The sequence below is a fragment of the Acanthochromis polyacanthus genome, chromosome 11 (assembly GCF_021347895.1).
Source record: "Acanthochromis polyacanthus isolate Apoly-LR-REF ecotype Palm Island chromosome 11, KAUST_Apoly_ChrSc, whole genome shotgun sequence".
NCBI lineage: Eukaryota > Metazoa > Chordata > Actinopteri > Pomacentridae > Acanthochromis > Acanthochromis polyacanthus.
This window is the reverse complement of record NC_067123.1, coordinates 23,962,812-23,980,717: the sequence shown is the minus strand read 5'-3', so window position 1 is coordinate 23,980,717 and position 17,906 is coordinate 23,962,812. Positions and strand designations below refer to the sequence as shown.

Genomic DNA, 17,906 nt, shown 5'->3' with positions numbered 1-17,906 from the left:
ATGTACGTATACACACTGAATCATTTCAGGCAAGCACATATCTTTACATCCCTCTTTTTTAAAATCACTTTTTCTCTTCTTGACTACTTTAGTATAAGACTGTATCAATCTTGAATACTACATCTGTGGGCATTGACATTCTTAAACTAAGCAACAGCATCACTTACTGCACGTGAAACAAGTTGCTCAGCAAAGATGTAATGAAACAACAGTGGATTAAGAGCTTCACTCCTAGATGACACACGTACAACATTCAGTCAGTCCAGTCAACTGTCAACACCAAGTTCAAAAGGGTTCAAGTGCAGCCAATTAGCACTCATGGACCCTGTTTACTCGGCCTCATTAAGCTTCAACTACTAATGTTAGCTTAGCGAGGGGTGTCACAATAAAACAGCCTGTCACGCAGAAGAAATCCTGAGTCACGTGTGAGTTTAGTTCCAGGCTATATTGCAGCAACATTTCACACACACATTCTGTTATGTTTTTAAACATTTAAATGTAACAGAGTGTAGATATTTGGAAGTCAATCCAGTTTAATCATAACTAATGACACCAGATCAGGAAAAATCCTCATCATGGATACAGCAAGTTCAACCAAATGCAGAAGGAAAACAAGAGAAGACGCAGAAGAACAATTGAACAGAGCATTTATTGCGTGGAAACTGTTCACTTCTTTGCTGCCTCCTTCTGGAGCTTCTTCACCTCGTGCTTGATGATCTTGTTCCTCTGCACAAACAAGAAACGAGCACATTAATAATGAAAAAATATTCAATGGCTGCTGTAGGATCACCACAATTTACCTGCAGACAATATATGTAGTGATCACAGGTGGAAGAAGCACACAGACATCAGCGTACTGATACCACAGAGTAGAAATGTGCTGATACAAGTAGTGATGTATGATTGAGGACAGAAGTATTAGCATGAACATGTAAGTCACAATGTAGCTGTTGGTTATATTTCTGTTATTGAACTAAACACACAAAGGCACCACAAATTTTAGCTGTCAGATAAATGCAGTGGGGTAAAAGGTGCAATGTCTGCCTCTGAATTGTAGTGGAAAATTTTAAAGTAACACAACATGGAAATACTTTACACAACATTGTAAATGTACTTAGATCAAACGGATCCATCAGCAACTTAATACCAGTATAACCAGGGTATAACAAGGACCAGTCAGGGTATTTAAGAGACGGTTCACTACATGGAGGGTTCTTTGTTTGTTCCACAATAGGCAGAATTAAGATTCATGTACTGATCTTGCATTAATTAAACCTGCCTGAATGAGGTGAGGTGTGTTTTCTGTTCAACTTACCATCCTCTTGGCCTTCATCACCTTGTAGCGGTCAAAGTCTGACATCTTGGCCCTCTGCGAAAATAGTGAAGAAAAAGGTCAGTGATACAGAATTATCCGACTACTTTTTTAAGCCCATTTTAGGTTCTGAACACATTTTTAATAGAAGTAATGAACGGTGGCTGGAATCCATTTGCCAGTGCGCTGCATTACTGTGAAAACCAAAAAGTGTCAAATCACAAAAGACAAGATGCCATCAAATCTGATGCTCAGGGCTCAGATCCAGAGAGTGACTGGGAGCAATTAGCTGCACACATTTATAGTAAGTTCATTATGAAAGTTACTTTGCAGTTTCAGGTTTCATGGAAGAAAAAGTGGAATCTAGTTACTGTCATGTCAGGAAATGTAACATTATGTCTTGACACAGAAACAAGTGCCAAACTGTGTGCTGGTTTGACTTGCAAATTACAATGAAAATGCCCCGCTAATAGCATCACTGGAGCAGGTCTCTCTTCCATAGTGTCAAACTGCAAACCATCAGTGTCCTAAAGACACTCGACTGCACCGTTTACTTGCTCAGATAAGAGGGGAGCCCATGATGCACTGACGATATGTGAAATACTTCCACACACAGAAAATAAAATCCATTGGTATGTATAGCTCAAACCCATTTTTAATTCTAAAGCCATATTAAAGACATTTCCAAGTTCAATTCGAGCTCTTTCTGAATTAATGGAATATTCTTTGATCTGTAATCCAAGACATTTATTAGCAAAAGAATCAAACTTCGAATTTGTTGACAATGTAAAAACTGAACACAGGAAGCTTTACCTTTTGTCTTGCCTCGATCTTCTTGGCCCAGCTGCTCTCTGACCACTTCTCGTTGACTTGGGCCTTCTCCCAGGCTCTCCTCACAAACTTCTGACGGGCACTGTGAACCAACACGTACAGTCAGCACTGATACAAGAGGTGTCTGTTCATGTTTCATCAAAAGCAAAAACTTAGTGGAATTCCTGTACCAGCAGCACAAAGCCACCAAACTCATGGTAATGTGGGCCTCTACATTAGGCGCTGTGAGCTGGACAGTTCTTCATACTAGTAGTACTGCAGGGTGGTCACATAAGATACCCTTAAAGACTTATCTGAAGTTCATCATGGACACAAATCTACAATGACAGTAGGGCTGTAGTCTATCATGTTTGGCTCAAATTGTACCTGCACTTGATTGGTCGAGTTGTTACCTTTGCATAAATTAAATCAGCCATAAGGCACTCGCCACACTCTACTTAACAGCCTTACTGTTACTCATAAATAAAACATACAAAGGTGGTATTTGCATCCTATTAAATCAGTTTAACCTACTTATGATACACTAAAATAAAAACAGTCAGAGCAGACCAGTGTGCAGCTGTCCATACTCCATGATTTCTGAAAACGGAACTAAATCCATCAGTGATCCCAGCACAAAAACTCCTGAGAAATACAACACAGACGAGCAGTTTTTAGATGATCTGTCATGTTGGTTGTTGAGCTGTGACATCTGTAGTGTTTATGCAGTAGTATTACACTCAACTGTTTGGCCATCCAACATACAGCTACACCAATGACCTTTTTTAAATGGTGTCAATTACGTTGAAGAAAACTGAGAACATTAAACAAGTTAGACCCAGAAGTCTCCATTACATTCAGACAGTAGAAAGTTCTGAAAAGGATGCGGCGTTCACAGATAGTGTGTTCCTTCTGCTACCAAAATTACTATTATATTCAGAAAGCTACTGATGAAGCATTTTTCACCTTATGATTGTCCAACCAATGAAGATTTTGTCAAATAAGAGCATAATCAACTAACTAGTCAACCTGGAGACTACAGACTTGAATAAATGACACACCACCATGTGAAATGCTGTGACTTTAGTGTGTTTTCTTTACTAAGTCTGTCAGGGCTGCACACTTGTATGTGTGTCTCTTTTCGGTGGTTTTCCTAGATGTAAAAAAAAAAAAGGAAAGACATTTTGATATCAGTGAGCACATCGACTCACCTGTGAGGTACTTTGATGACGTAGTCTGTGAGTTGCATGCACTTGAAGGGCATGGCTTGCCTCTTCACTCCTGTGCAGGGACCATCAACAAGGGCCTGGAGAGCACAAGAAACAATTGACATCAGTAAAGTCAATCGCAAGGATAACGCTGACTAATCTGCTGTATTCCAGAGCACTCACCCTGTTCTGGTCAATGACATCTACGATGGCCACCAGCTTGCCAGCATGGGGTCCAAAAGAGACGTAGGCAACACGGCCGATCTCAACAAAACGCTTGAACACCTGGAAGATGTCAAATAAATGCACATTAGAAAAAATACAGTTTGAAATGTGTTGTTTGAATAGCTGGTTACATTAGTATCTTGACTTGCTAAATCTAAAACCAAAAGGTTTAGAGGCTGAGGATCTATGAAATTTGTAGGTTAACCGTTGTGTGATGAGCTGTATCACCCAGTTTACATACAAGTATAGCTGCCGTTATCGGATCAACAGTCACAGATTCGAAACACACAACATTTCTTGAAACACAAATGGGTGACTGCAGAAACGTTGGCAGATTACAGTATAATCATGTCTGATGTCTAAGACAATTACAGGGACTACTATTGTTTTTTTGTTTACAAAGTGTTTAGACTATGTGTCTAGTATGTTTAATATTTATTTTAGCCTGTATTCAAGTTGATTTACAAATTAGCTTTTTTATATTAATAAAGTTTTTTGCAACTATCCTATAGACTACAATCTCTAAAATATAGTCCTTATTAATGAAATCAAGTCATTTTTTGCGTTACTAGTAGTTCTATTGGCAAGAGGAACGCTGCGTTATGCGACTTAAATTGACCTTTAAATAGCAATTCGACTGGTCAACGCAACTCGGCAGGTTATAATCTAAAGCACTACGTAGGGAAAGTAATGCAGAAACATGAGTGTAGTTACTCAGTTCTTGGTAGACGATCACTTTTTTTACTGGCTAGCTGCATTGCGCTGCTTACTTAGCAACAGCTAGCGGGTGTCAATGTATCGTACCCGCAACAGAACTACATAAAAATGGATTTAAATGACACAGTTTCTTGAATACATGGTTTAAATCAATGGGAAAACCAGACGAAGAGGGCTTAGTTCAGCGAGCAGCTCTAGGCCCTCTCAGCCCGACAGACCACGTTGTAGTGCGGCTCCATCCGACATCTTACACATTTAACGTTAAACCATCAAACTATGAGACGTGACTTTGTCAAACCCTTCACTATTACGCTTATGAGTACTTTACAGATACATATGGCCCCTCTTGACCTATAACAACGATATATTAACATAAAAATTCGACTTGAAATCACTAAACCTCTCAAATAGAACTCACCATGATGGCGGTCCGGGAGCAGAAAGGACGTTAGATCTTCCGCCAGACGCACATACGACTTCCGCTTACGCAGTCCGCATGCGCAGTAAGTGTTGTATATTATTAACCGAACATCTTAATAAAACCTCTTTGTGTGTATATTATCTAATAAAAATGTGAAATATCGTGCGGCGATCCCACGCACCGTGAAACTTTTCTCAAACGTCTAAACTAGCCGTTGATGAACTCATACGATGACAGATTCAGCGACCGCACAGCTTATTTTCTCGCCTCAGATACTTTCAGAAATACTTTTCGCTGAATTGTTTTCGAAATAAAAGAGAAGATTTGCGGCCGAGTCGCTGTGTTTTTCCGACCTATCTGTCGGACTGACAGGCCGAAATCGCGGTCACGTGACCATGTTGTAGCCGCTAGTGCACGTCTCCATAGGGTCAGCTTCACTGAGCTCTCCCTCGGGTCTTCCGTGTCTAGACTAGCAGCGCGAGCGCTGAGCGACAGGTCGTCTGAGCACGTCAGGGCAGAGAGGGACATCTACCTGGATCATGTGACCGACCGAAGGTAGATCTGAATTATTATTGGTTTTGTTTTATTTATTATTTTAGGCCACACAGACTTACAGACACACACACACACACACACACACACACACACACACACACGCCCGAATACAAAAATACACAATGACAAAAAACAAAAACAAACAAACAAAAAAATGAAACAACTTTGACGAAAGGGCACTTTGGGCATCAAGGGGCAACTTTTATGCTGTCTATAAACAATTGCATGGATGCAAAAGGTTTTGCAAAACAGATGAGCTCTTGTTTTACATCTACTGTTTATTTGCATCTACCTGCTACCACACCCTGCTACACAAACCTTCTGTCACACAGTAGAAAACATGGTAGAATGTGCATTTATGTTCATTCATCCTCCTATTGTACATTTTCCAATAGTTAATTTGTTCTAGATATAAAGAGATGTTCTTCTAACAAAGAAACTGACGGGTGTGTTTGCTTTCCATGTGTTTCTATGATGCACCTGCCCCATGTGGAGCAAACTGGTGATATGATATTGATGTGGGTGAGATGTGTGATGTGGGACATAAATGATCAAGAAAATATCACAGTCACGAATGTACACTACCAGTCAAAAGTTTGAACACACTTTCTCATTCAATGCATTTTATTTGTTTGTATTATTCTCTACATCAGGGGTCACCAACTATATTTGCCAGAGGGCCAGAATTTTACCGGACAGTCACTTTGGGGGCCGGACCCTCAAACAAAAATTAAATAAAAATCGAATTTTGGCATAACATTATTATTTGATGTTTATTTTTTTTATTTTTATTTTAAATATATTTTATTTTTTCCATTTCATTACAAAACTGAAGGCATTTTTAGCCTTTATGAGTCAGTGCTCCTATCACCTGTACCACAGTCAACCACTAGGAGTGATAGAGATATTTTGCCTCATCTCAAGTCAACTTTATTCACAGAGCACTTGAAAAAGAAACACCGCAGAAGTGACAGGAAAAGGCCTCTTAACACGGGTAAAATGGCACTCTCTAAGGCCACGAAACGAAAAGTTGATGTGGAAAACAGATCCTTTAATAATGACTGGACTGACTGCTTTAATAGTGTGGACCACATGATATTTTCTCTTTGATCCTCACAATTTTGGAATCCAGTCGCGGGCCGGATTGGACGGTCCGCGGGCCGCCAGTTGATGATCACTGCTCTACATGTTGAGGCTTGAGTCGTTCATCCAAAAAATACATGTTCATAGCACCACAACGATAACCACATATCAGACAGAATTGTCACATGATATTAAACAGAAGCTATCAACTCAACTCTGTAGAGTGATCAGCCATAATGGAGCAGCTGCTTCGAATGTCAACAAATCACCTGAATCCCAAATATTGGCCAGGGCGGGGATCATGATATGAACAAAATGTGTATGTGTGTAAGTTAGGAGTTCACTTCCACTTCTTCAAACTCATAACACACGATCAGTACCATGTCAGGAGAACATCTGGTAACTGCATTAAGTTCATCAGACTATATAGCAGTCTTTGTTGAGAGTATTTATGCATGTTAATGTTTTCACCAGTGTATTGGCTTTTTCCCATTCAGTACCTTAGAAGAATCTTATTGTTTGAAAGGCAGAGCCAGAGGTTTGCTTTTTGGACCGATGACGTGAGAAGCTTGCTCCAGGAAAACCTTAAACCAGTTTACAGAAAGTCATCACCAGGGCCAGAGTGGGACTCATTTTCAGCCCTAGTCTCATGCCTCAGACTAGCCCACTTTAGATCACAACCTATTACTATTAAAATCATCTAATTCTAATTAGTACACTATTGTTAAGTCTACAATAGTGCACTTCTCTGTAAAGTCTTGTAATTCAGTGTGTTTTTCTAAAATATTTCCAATTCAGTGCAAGTAAGGGTTGCTGTGGATATATTACAACATGAGTGCACATCACCAACATTATTCTTTACAGCAATATCAGAATCTATATTCTGTTCAAATAAGTGTTCACAGATATCCAAACCTTAAAATGAAATAAAAGAAGAAATAAAAATATTAAATTTTAAAAAATAAAATAAAAAGTGTTGCACTTTCTAATAACACTATCATCTCCTTTTCCTCTGCAAGGAAGCAGTTCCATCACAACTTAAATTTCACAAATATGAGAACATCAGTTAAAGGGCTGATCTCCAACACTATTCTTTACAACATCAGATATTAAATAAATTATTGCTGTCTTAAAGTATTGGTTAGCTGTGTGTTGTCATCCTGTGTTTGATCCTCTGACCTGCTCCATAACAAGAACTGAAATCTGTTTTAGTAAAGTCCATTAATATTGTCTTTTCTGTCTTTCAGTTCCACAGGTCAGCTTTTTGCTGTGTCTGATTTACCATCATGCAACGGAAAAATAGGTAAACTTCACACATCTTTTACTGACATTTTATAAAATAACTATTGATGTATTTCATCAAATTCCTCATGTCCACTTTATATTGTAGGTGCAGAATACCTGGTATCGGTGTCAGACTGGATGTCCACATTCAGACATAAGAGGTTCGTCTTACAGAATCCAGTTGGTCCCACACTGATAGTAGGTCCCCTGGAGGACACAATTTACAGGAGAATGATGATGAGGTGAACGGGTGGGAAACCTTCCAGACATAGTGAACATGCAGGTTGTAGGTGTAGTGGAGGGAACATCATGTCCATGTGACCAGCTTGTCCTGATGACATGTGAGGACAAAAAGCTGTATGCCTACGATGGAGAGGAGCTGCATCTGGTGGCTTCAAGCCTTGACCAGCTACGTTCTGATGGGATGGAGTTTCCAGCATCCAAGACCTTTTACAAGGGAGAGGCTTTCAAAGATATGGTGAGAAGTTCCAGACATTCACTGGGAATAAGCAACGGGATTATTTATGATTGATTATCCTGACAAATGGTCCTTGACAACATTTTTCTGATATTATGTGTAGACTGAGGAGGACTGGGCTGAGGTGAGGAAAGGTCCTGTGGGCAGAAAGTTGGACCAAGAGCATCAGAAATGGGTGAAAGCAAATAAGTCCACAATCCTGCAGAACCTCCTATGTGGCAGAGAGAAACAGAGGTGGGTGTTTTTAGTATTTGTTGAAGAGTTAAAGCTTTGAGTTAAACTTTGTGAAGGCAATTTTCAGTTTTGACTCTAAATTTTCCTTATGTGTGAATGTGAGTGTGGTTGTTTGTCTCTATGTAGACCTGTGATAGACTGGTGACCTGTCCAGAGTGTCCTCTGTCTTCACCTTAAGTCAGCTGGGATAGACTCCAGTCCCCCATGACCCTAATGAGGACTAAGTGGTGTGTAGATGATGGATGGAAGATTTAGTTTTGCGTTTCATGCTAGCTTGCTGAATATTGCAAGTGCAGTAATCACTCTCTCTTGTCTCCAGGTGTCATCAGTGACTTCGAGGTGACCTCCTTCCTGACAACATGCTAAGTACATTTGATCAGTCAGCTCATACAGGCTGAACTTAACAGCTGTCGTAGCTGTCATATGTGAGACAAACATCTGCCTGCAGTGCTGTACGGACAGCACTGCAGGCTGCAGGATGTGAATCCGAGTGTGATTGTTTGTCTCTGTGTGGTCCTGTGACAGACTGACAACCCTCTTTCCTGCCCTGCCTTTACCCTAAGTCAGCTGGGATAGACTCCAGCTCTCCAACTCCAACACTTTTTGTTACAATATAATCTCACATTTATTCTTTTGTTTATAGTTTAGATGTCTTCAGCATTAATCTACAATGTACAAAATAATTAAATAAAAACCATTGAATGAGAAGGTGTGTCCAAACTTTTGACTGGTAGTGTATGTATATTGTTGTCAGTCAATCAAACTTTATTTATATAGCATTTTTCATACAGTTGAAATGCAACACAAAGTGCTTTACAACAGTTAAAAACATAAAAAACAAGAAAACCCATCCTTCCCTCCCTCCATATATGCATATATGGACCATAGACTGTATATAAAGATATATACAGTCTATAATATGGAGACATCTACACATGCACACACATGCACGTCCACACAGACACACGCACACGTGAGCACAACGTTGTGTAGACAAACAAGAAGTTCAGCATCACAAAAATAGCAGCAGAAGAAGAAACGCTGAACAAAATAAAGGCGGAACAGACCACAAGGTGGCACTGCGGGACTACAATGTCTTCTTAATACATAAACAACACTGTGCAGGACAATAATAATACAGTTTATCAGACATTTACAGTCACCATTGGTTGTTGATGGCGAGTTTATAATTTGACTAGATTTATAATACTGTATACTGTGTATGTAATAACGTGTCAATAATTCTTATAGTGTGTAGTTTTAGTTTTAATAACAATGCACATACTGTTTTAGACCTTGTCTTTTTTATTCATTCTTGCTTGTCAAAGGTTTATTATATTTTAATATAGCACTATGAGCTGTGATGTTTTACGCAACGTAGAATAGGCAAAGGGGCAGTCAGGGCTGCTTCATTACAAAATTTCTGTCATATCAGAAATACTTTATTGATCCCCAAGGGAAAATTGCTTGTGTTGCAGCTGCTTCTATTCAAAAATGTTAAAATATATTCAGAAGTTCAAAATACAAGAATGAGTTAGTGTCAAATATAAACAGAGGTAAAAAAAAGAGCCAAAAGTATTAAAAATAAAATTTAACTTTCTACTAGGATATATATGTATATACAGTGTAAAAATGACAAATTATGCATTATTGCTCAGAATTAAATGTTGTACATTGCACATTATTTGCACAGTTCAAATGAATGAATTATAACAGTTTAAAAAAAATATTAACCAGGAATATGCAACAGTGGACCTGTTTAGATGTGTATCAAAACCAAGAACATCAATTCTAATCGTGTGATGACCCAAGATAGACCTTTTCATTTAAAGACAGACTGATCATTTCAATGCTTTATGATACTGAAGGTGTTTCAAAAACTAAAAAGAAATAAGGACATACAACCAGCTCAGGACAACAAACAGAACACTGCACCAATATTTCTGGGTGCCATACTGTACATACCTGGACAACATTTAGTAGTATTAAAATAGTAAGGCTCTGACATTAATCTGCCATTCTTAATCAAACATGTGAAAGTTGGTATGTAATGTTGGAGCTGTATGTGCTACTCTGTAGACTAAAGCTGTGCAAACTGAAGCTTTTATCCTCTGCAATTTCTCTGCATTGTGGACTCATCTATTTCCTAAAAGGTTGAGAAAAATTTCATCTGCATTGTATATCTTTACAGTGTTCATAAATTGTATTTCCACGTAGGTCATCTTCCCCTCTGAGAAGAGGGCTCTCTTCTTAGATTCATTTGGGGAATCCCTCACCCAAATGAAGTCATGCCAGGCAGTAACAAGGTAAATAATGCTACTTTAAAAAAAACAAACAATTATAGCACTTTGCATAGCACATATTCCAAACTGAATTTAAAACACGCTAAATATTGTTGTTTTTTGATTTTTTAGAGCATTCCTAAGAGGCAACAGATGCGATATATCCAGAGCACTCTACCCCACCCAATCCAAAAGGATTGTACATCATGTGGGATCTTCACCCTCAAGTTAAGTGTTACATTAGTTCTTGGACAATGCTCCTAAATCAGTCATTAATATTATGTGTTTTTGGGAAAGCATCCTTTAGCATGAATTATGATGATTTCAACTATTAAAATCAACCAATATTTATGCCTATGTGAACCCTCTGTACTACTACATCTTTTATGCTGTCTATAAACAATTGCATGGATGCAAAAGCTTTTGCAAAACAGATGAGCTCTTGTTTTTCATCTGCTGTTTATTTGCATGCTACCACACCCTGCTACACAAACCTTCTGTCACACAGTAGAAAACATGGTAGAATGTGCATTTATGTTCATTCATCCTCCTATTGTACATTTTCCAATAGTTAATTTGTTCTAGATATAAAGAGATGTTCTTCTAACAAAGAAACTGACGGGTGTGTTTGCTTTCCATGTGTTTCTATGATGCACCTGCCCCATGTGGAGCAAACTGGTAATATGATATTGATGTGGGTGAGATGTGTGATGTGGGACATAAATGATCAAGAAAATATCACAGTCACGAATGTACACTACCATTCAAAAGTTTGAACACACTTTCTCATTCAATGCATTTTATTTGTTTGTATTATTCTCTACATTGTACCGTGCTGAGGCTTGAGTCGTTCATCCAGAAAATACATGTTGATAGCACCACAACGATAACCACATATCAGACAGAATTGTCACATGATATTAAACAGAAGCTATCAACTCAACTCTGTAGAGTGATCAGCCATAATGGAGCAGCTGCTTCGAATGCCAACAAATCACCTGAATCCCAAATATTGGCCAGGGCGGGGATCATGATATAAACAAAATGTGTATATTCATTTTAGTGGCAAGTTAGGAGTTCACTTCCACTTCTACAAACTCATAACACACGATCAGTACCATGTCAGTAGAACATCTGGTAACTGCATTATAAGTAGTAAACGTTACACATTGCACATTATTTGCACAGTTCAAATGAATGAATTATAACTGTTTTAAAAAAAAAAATTAACCAGGAATATGCAACAGTGGACCTGTTTAGATGTGTATCAAAACCAAGAACATCAATTCTAATCGTGTGATGACCCATGTGGGCTCTTCACCCTCAAGTTAAGTGTTACATTACTTCTTGGACAATGCTCCTAAATCAGTCATTAATATTATGTGTTTTTGGGAAAGCATTCTTTAGAATGAATTATGATGATTTCAACCATTAAAATCAACCAATGTTTATGCCTATGTGAACCCTCTGTACTACTACATATTTTATGCTGTCTATAAACAATGAAAAATACATTACTTTTTAAAAATAATTTGCTAATTTCTATTTTCAGTTTGCTGGGAGCATTAATAATGGCGAGAATGAAATTAAATTCAAAATGTCAGCTGAGGACCTCATGGCCTCCCCCTTTCCTGCTCCGCGCTCTGCCTGATTAAGAGTGGCTGTGCTGGTGCACAGCTGCCTCAAATCAGTAATCAGCACAGCATAAAGGCCTGGCTCTCTCCACTGCTCCTTGCTGGGCCATTGCATGCGATCCTCCGTCAAGCATACATCACTGTTGTATTCCGTCAGTCCCTGGACTTCCTCGCCAGCTCCGTCCACCTTCCCTCACCCCGGAACCCTCATCTGCTCGTCACCCCTCCTCCGCTCTGCACCCCCCTCTCATCTGCTCCTTGTCTGCCTGATCCTCTGTCTCTGCCACATCCCCGCCACCGGCTTCCTCAGCTCGGCCACCCCACCTCGTCTCCCGATTCCCCGGACATTGTTTTAGTCACCTCTCCCCGTTTTTAGTTCAGTTTAGCCCTCACCACGGCCGTCTGGTCCGTCGCCCTCTGTTAGTTGAGTTTAGTTTCATTCCCCGTTCTGTTATTTCCTGTGCCTCCCCTGAGGAGAGTTTAGGTTGAATTATTATTAAACCATTGTTAATTTACCCTGCCTGTCTGTTGCCTGCTGCTTGGGTTCAAACACACCTCGTCCCTGACAGGACCTGGAAAGGCATCATTTTGAGATTGCTAAAACGCTGCTACTAAGGACCGATATGTTCACAGTTATTTTTGGAAATCTTCAAATTTTCATATGAATTTGTTGTGAGTGAAGTAAAATGAGAATAAAATCATAGGTAATCTCTTGAAATGTTACTAATGAAATGGTTAAATGTTTCAGTAAAATTTAACAATATTCAGTGTTACTGAGATGTGCGTGTGTGTGTGTGTGTGTGTGTGTGTGTGTGTGTGTGTGTGTGTGCGTGCGTGTGTGTGGTCAGGTGCTGGCTATACTTGTGGGGACCAAATGTCCCCACAACTGTAGGAAAACCGTAAACAATGTCACTTGTGGGGACCTCATTTTGGTCCCCACAAGTTCAAACAGTGTTTTCTTGGCCATGTTGTTGTTACTGAAAAAAGTAAAAGTGCAAAAACGTTTCTTTAGGGTTAGCCATTGTTTTGGTCTGGGTTAGGGTTTGGTTAGGGTTAGGGTAAAGGTTAGGGGTTAGATATGAATAGGAGTCAATGGTATGTCCCCACAATGATAGCAAGACACACACACACACACACACACACACACACACACACACACACACACACACACACACACACACACACACTTCAATGTAGTCACAACACACTCTGACATCTCCGACAAACCATTTTAGTTACATACATGCAAACACTTACAGACTGGAAACGGAACAATAAAAAAATTTGAAGTCATTTTCCAAATAAATTTTAATAAACAAAATTTTAAGGTTCTTTTATTAGTTCAAAAATGTTTTAATGGTCTTGGCCCTTCTTATTTATCAGACTTACTTTTAACATATCAACCCTCTCGAGCCCTGAGGTCCTCTGGCGCCTGGCGGGTCTTTTATCTATACCACAAGTTAGATCTAAAACACACGGGAAGGTGGCATTCGTTTACTATGGTCCCCGTTTTTGGAACGGCCTGCCGCAGAGCCTCAGAGCTGCAGACTGTTGATATTTTCAAAAAGAGGCTCAAGACGCATCTTTTTAACCAGGCCCTCAACTTGTTTTGATAATTCTTAACCCTTCTTCTTATGCTTTTTATTATTATTATTTTATTACTCGATTTTTGAACTTTTAGGGTTTTATGGTCTTACATATTTTAACCTTTATTTTAACTTATTTTTATATTATTTATTTTATTCTATTAATTTATTTCAGTTCTAGTGTTTTAATTTTCCAGTGTTGTCTTCCTTCTAGCCTCGGTGCCTCGCTATGGCCTGATGATGTCATGTTGTGTGGGTGTGTGAGTCTGTGTATGTGTGTGGATGTGTGCTTGCGTGGGTGTGTGCATGTGAATGGCTGTCTACATGTAGGGAGGGTGGAGAGTTGGGTTTTTTTTTAATTTTCATTTCTATATTTAATTGTATTTATTTATTGCCTTCTTTGTTTTTAATTCTTGTGAAGCACTTTGTGTTGATCTGCATGAAAAGTGCTATACAAATAAATAAAGTAAATATATATATATATATATATATATATATATATATATATATATATATATATATATATATATATATATATATATATATATATAATTAATATTAATAAATAAATAAATTACATTTGCATTTAAATTTTTTGACCTCAGAACATTTTCTACATATCTAAGTATTTTCATTTATATATGTAATGGCTGAATTGAAAAGATTCCCTGGCCTCTGGACCTAAATAATAAGATAACTAAAATTGCTGGCTATATTTGTTGGAAGTCTTTTTCAGTGTTTTCTTTTTTTTTTAGATCAAATATTCTCTATCAATAGCACATGTTTTGACATTGACAATAAAGTAGACCACACGAAAATCGGTTGAGAAATGAGCAAATTATGATTTATTTTCAGTGTACATGCATTGCTTTGAATGGGAACTTTGCCCCCTCCAAGATGGCCGCCAAGTAGGCATGTCGCTTAGCCGGCTGCTACAGAGCGCTGGTGTATCTGCTCTTCATATCTATGACTGCTATGGCCAATAGCAGTCAAATAGCAAATAGGTGCCCTTGATTTATTGCAGTGGGACGTTTCCTACAACTAGTCAATAGACATCAATAAGCGCCGCTTGCGCTGGGATGGGTGAGCAGTAAATTACACCTGAAATTCCACATGATCTTGTGATTGGCTGAAAAACTTCAAACTGGATTTACAGCGGATATCATTGACAGATGCATATTTTACAGGTTTTTTTCGATTGCTAACAAGCATTGGTCCAAACTGAAGTCACATGTTCAAAACTCTTAACACAGCCTGCATTTCCATCAAGCATCTCACCTAAACAGTTCATCTCATCCCCAAAACCGGCAAGAATTTAAAACTACTTTCACCCCTGGACATATTCTTGTCAGTGTTTCTGCTAGGATTTTTTCAGCGGTGACGGCAGGCTCTCCAGGGTCTCTGGTTTCTAGACTGGCAGCGCTGGCGCTGATCTATAGGACATGTCTGGACTCTTCAGGCAGTGAGAGACGTCTTCGTAGGTCATGTGACGACCGGGGGCCTTTCTGCCAAGTTGGAGGTTCTGCAGGAGTCTGGACTTATTTGCTTTCACCCACTCCTAATGCTCTTCGTCCAACCTCTTGCCCACAGGACCTTTTCTCACCTCAGCCCAGTCCTTCTCAGTCTACACATATATATATCAGAAAAATGTTGTCAAGGATCATTTGTCAGGAAAATCAATCATAAATAATCTTGTTGCTTGTTCCCAGTAAATGACTGAAAACTTCTCACCATATCTTTGAAAGCCTCTCCCTTGTAAAAGGTCTTGGATGCTGGAAACTCCATCCCATCAGAGCATAGCTGTTCAAGGCTTGAAGCCACCAGATGCAGCTCCTCTCCATCGTAGGCATACAGCTTTTTGTCCTCACATGTCATCAGGACAAGCTGGTCACATGGACATGATGTTCCCTCCACCACACCTACAACCTGCATGTTCACTATGTCTGGAAGGTAGAACATTCCCCACTCGTTCACCTCATCATCCTTCTCACTGTAAATTGTGTCCTCCAGGGGACCTACTCTCAGTGTGGCACCAACTGGATTCTGTAAGACCAACCTCTTGTGTCTGTGTGAGGACACCCACTTTGACACCAATACCAGGTATTCTGCACCTGTAACATATGGTGGACATGAAGATTTGATGAAAGATGGAAATTACATCAACAGTTCTTTTATAATGTGTCAGTAAAAGATGTGTGACGTCTACCATTTTTTCTATTGCATGATGGTACATCAGGCAAAGGCTGACCTGTGGAACTGAAAGATAGAAAAGGCAATATTAATGGACTTTACTAAAACAGATTTTAGCTTTTGTTACAGAGCAGGTCCGAGAATCAAACACAGGATGACAAAACATAGCTAACCAATAATTTAAGACAACAATAATTTATATACAATCTTATATTTACACAGATACACAAGGAAATGATTAAAGGTCAATAAAATATGACGATCCCTAAAGGGTAGAAACTAGACAGGAAGGGCAACAACTACTGACAAGAACTGGGAGTGGGACTGATGGGTATGACACTTCTTTATTTATGTTTGTATGTTTTACCCTCTGATCAATCTGTCTCAATGTACTAGGCTTAGTGGTTCAGTCCTCAAAAAAATTTCACACTTTCAGCAGTGCGACAAATTCCACCCATTTAATTGTACTGGGTGAGGCTACATGTTCAGTTTAGTAGAGAAATCTCAAAACTTTACAACACAATGAAACTATTCACATCACTCATACCAACGAAGGGAGTGCTGTTACATGTGATAACTTGTTTAAACCAGTCTGAGCAGAATTTAAAAAAAAGAAAAAACAGGTTCTTATGGTTTGCACTTTATTGCTCTCTTCTCCATTCTGTCTCTGTCACCTATAAAACAACATGACATTAGTTTTGTTAAAAACTGTGGAGGAAAACGTTCAGACACTTTATTGGACTGCATACTGCGCTGATACTACAATGACTTTTTCAACACAGTACACTGCATTAACAGAAACTAACCTGACAAATTATATCTGTATGGTCCATCAAGAGTGTCCTGGTGGATTGTGGGTAAAATGTGGGCTGCAGAGTTGCAGTTCAGTTCTGACAAGTTAACATTTATTACTTGTCATATTCATCTCTTTTTCCATGATTGTTTCTGTTTTGTGTAAGTAACCGCAAAAATACAATCAAATATGCTATAAAATTTCCCTTTGAACCATAGTGCATAAATATAACGCAATTTCATAAAATCTATCTAGTTTAGTAAAGTGGAACGGCAAATTGATCCCTCAAACTAGTAACACACTATCAGGACCATGTCAAGAGAACATCTGGAAACTAAATTCATCAGGCAGTAGATGGCAGTCTTTGTTGAGAGTATTTATGCATGTCAGTTTGTTCATCAATGTATTAGCTTTTCCCATTCAATATTTTATTGAATTTTGCTGTTTGAAAGGCATGACAACAGGTTTGGACTGATGAAGCCAGAACCTTGCTCCAGGGAACCTTTAAACCAGTTTACAGAGAGACGTTACCCAGGAAGTTCCTCTCCACATGCAGACTGTCACTGACTGCTGGACTTTATTGTCCAGTCAAAGGAAACGGAGCAGCATTTATTGGTACTTTGAAAATGTTCCTGTTTTGTCATCATTGACGACCGACTCAGAAAAGATTCACTTAGGGCCTTTGTTAGTAATATTATTTTCAGTGGTGTCAGGAAAAATTCTCCAGTGGAATCCTGACTTCTCCAAATAAATACTCACAGTCGTCTCTCAGGTCAAGACAAAGTTTTACTTGCGCAAGACAGAGCAGAGTCTGAACGAGTGACTGTCAATAGGTGGAAACAGTTTAGTTTTTAAGCACACACATAAACAAGTTAAACTGGTATTATCAGTTTCTGAGCAGCCAGTTTCAACTTGTTATATTTTCATAGTCAAAGTTAGATCATGGAAATTTACTGGGTACATTGGGTTATTTGAGTTCAGTCACACAGTTATACGATAGTTTGGAATTATAAAGAGCATTTAATCATAACATAATTATATTTTATACCAAGTGGACATAACATTTTGTGGCTGCGTTTTAAAAGAATACCTGA

The 17,906-nt window shown here is 38.8% G+C and overlaps 1 protein-coding gene and 1 long non-coding RNA gene across 2 annotated transcripts; one reads left to right on the top strand and one right to left on the bottom strand.

Moving 5' to 3' along the window:
• Nucleotides 1-631: 631 nt before the first annotated feature.
• Nucleotides 632-4,795, bottom strand: rpl14 (ribosomal protein L14). Its single transcript, XM_022205374.2, has 6 exons — nt 4,691-4,795; nt 3,514-3,615; nt 3,334-3,428; nt 2,126-2,225; nt 1,316-1,369; nt 632-726 (listed from the first exon to the last, which is right to left on the bottom strand). The coding sequence occupies exons 1-6, from the start codon at nt 4,691-4,693 to the stop codon at nt 667-669; spliced, it is 414 nt and encodes a 137-aa protein (XP_022061066.1). The 5' UTR covers nt 4,694-4,795; the 3' UTR covers nt 632-666.
• Nucleotides 4,796-4,976: 181 nt separating this feature from the next.
• Nucleotides 4,977-12,758, top strand: LOC127536118 (uncharacterized). The gene is made up of 7 exons (XR_007945099.1): nt 4,977-5,248; nt 7,579-7,634; nt 7,722-8,093; nt 8,197-8,327; nt 8,454-8,554; nt 8,647-10,633; nt 10,742-12,758. It is a non-coding gene; the product is annotated as an uncharacterized LOC127536118 (long non-coding RNA).
• The last annotated feature ends 5,148 nt before the right edge of the window (nt 12,759-17,906 follow it).

Bases quoted from the DNA above. Each gene is read 5' to 3' on its own strand.
- rpl14 (XM_022205374.2), bottom strand. The intron at 3,429-3,513 runs GTGAGTGCTCTG...TGTGCTCTCCAG, and splicing joins ATGTCATTGACCAGAACAGG to GCCCTTGTTGATGGTCCCTG. The intron at 1,370-2,125 runs GTAAAGCTTCCT...CTATTTTCGCAG, and splicing joins AGATCGAGGCAAGACAAAAG to AGGGCCAAGATGTCAGACTT.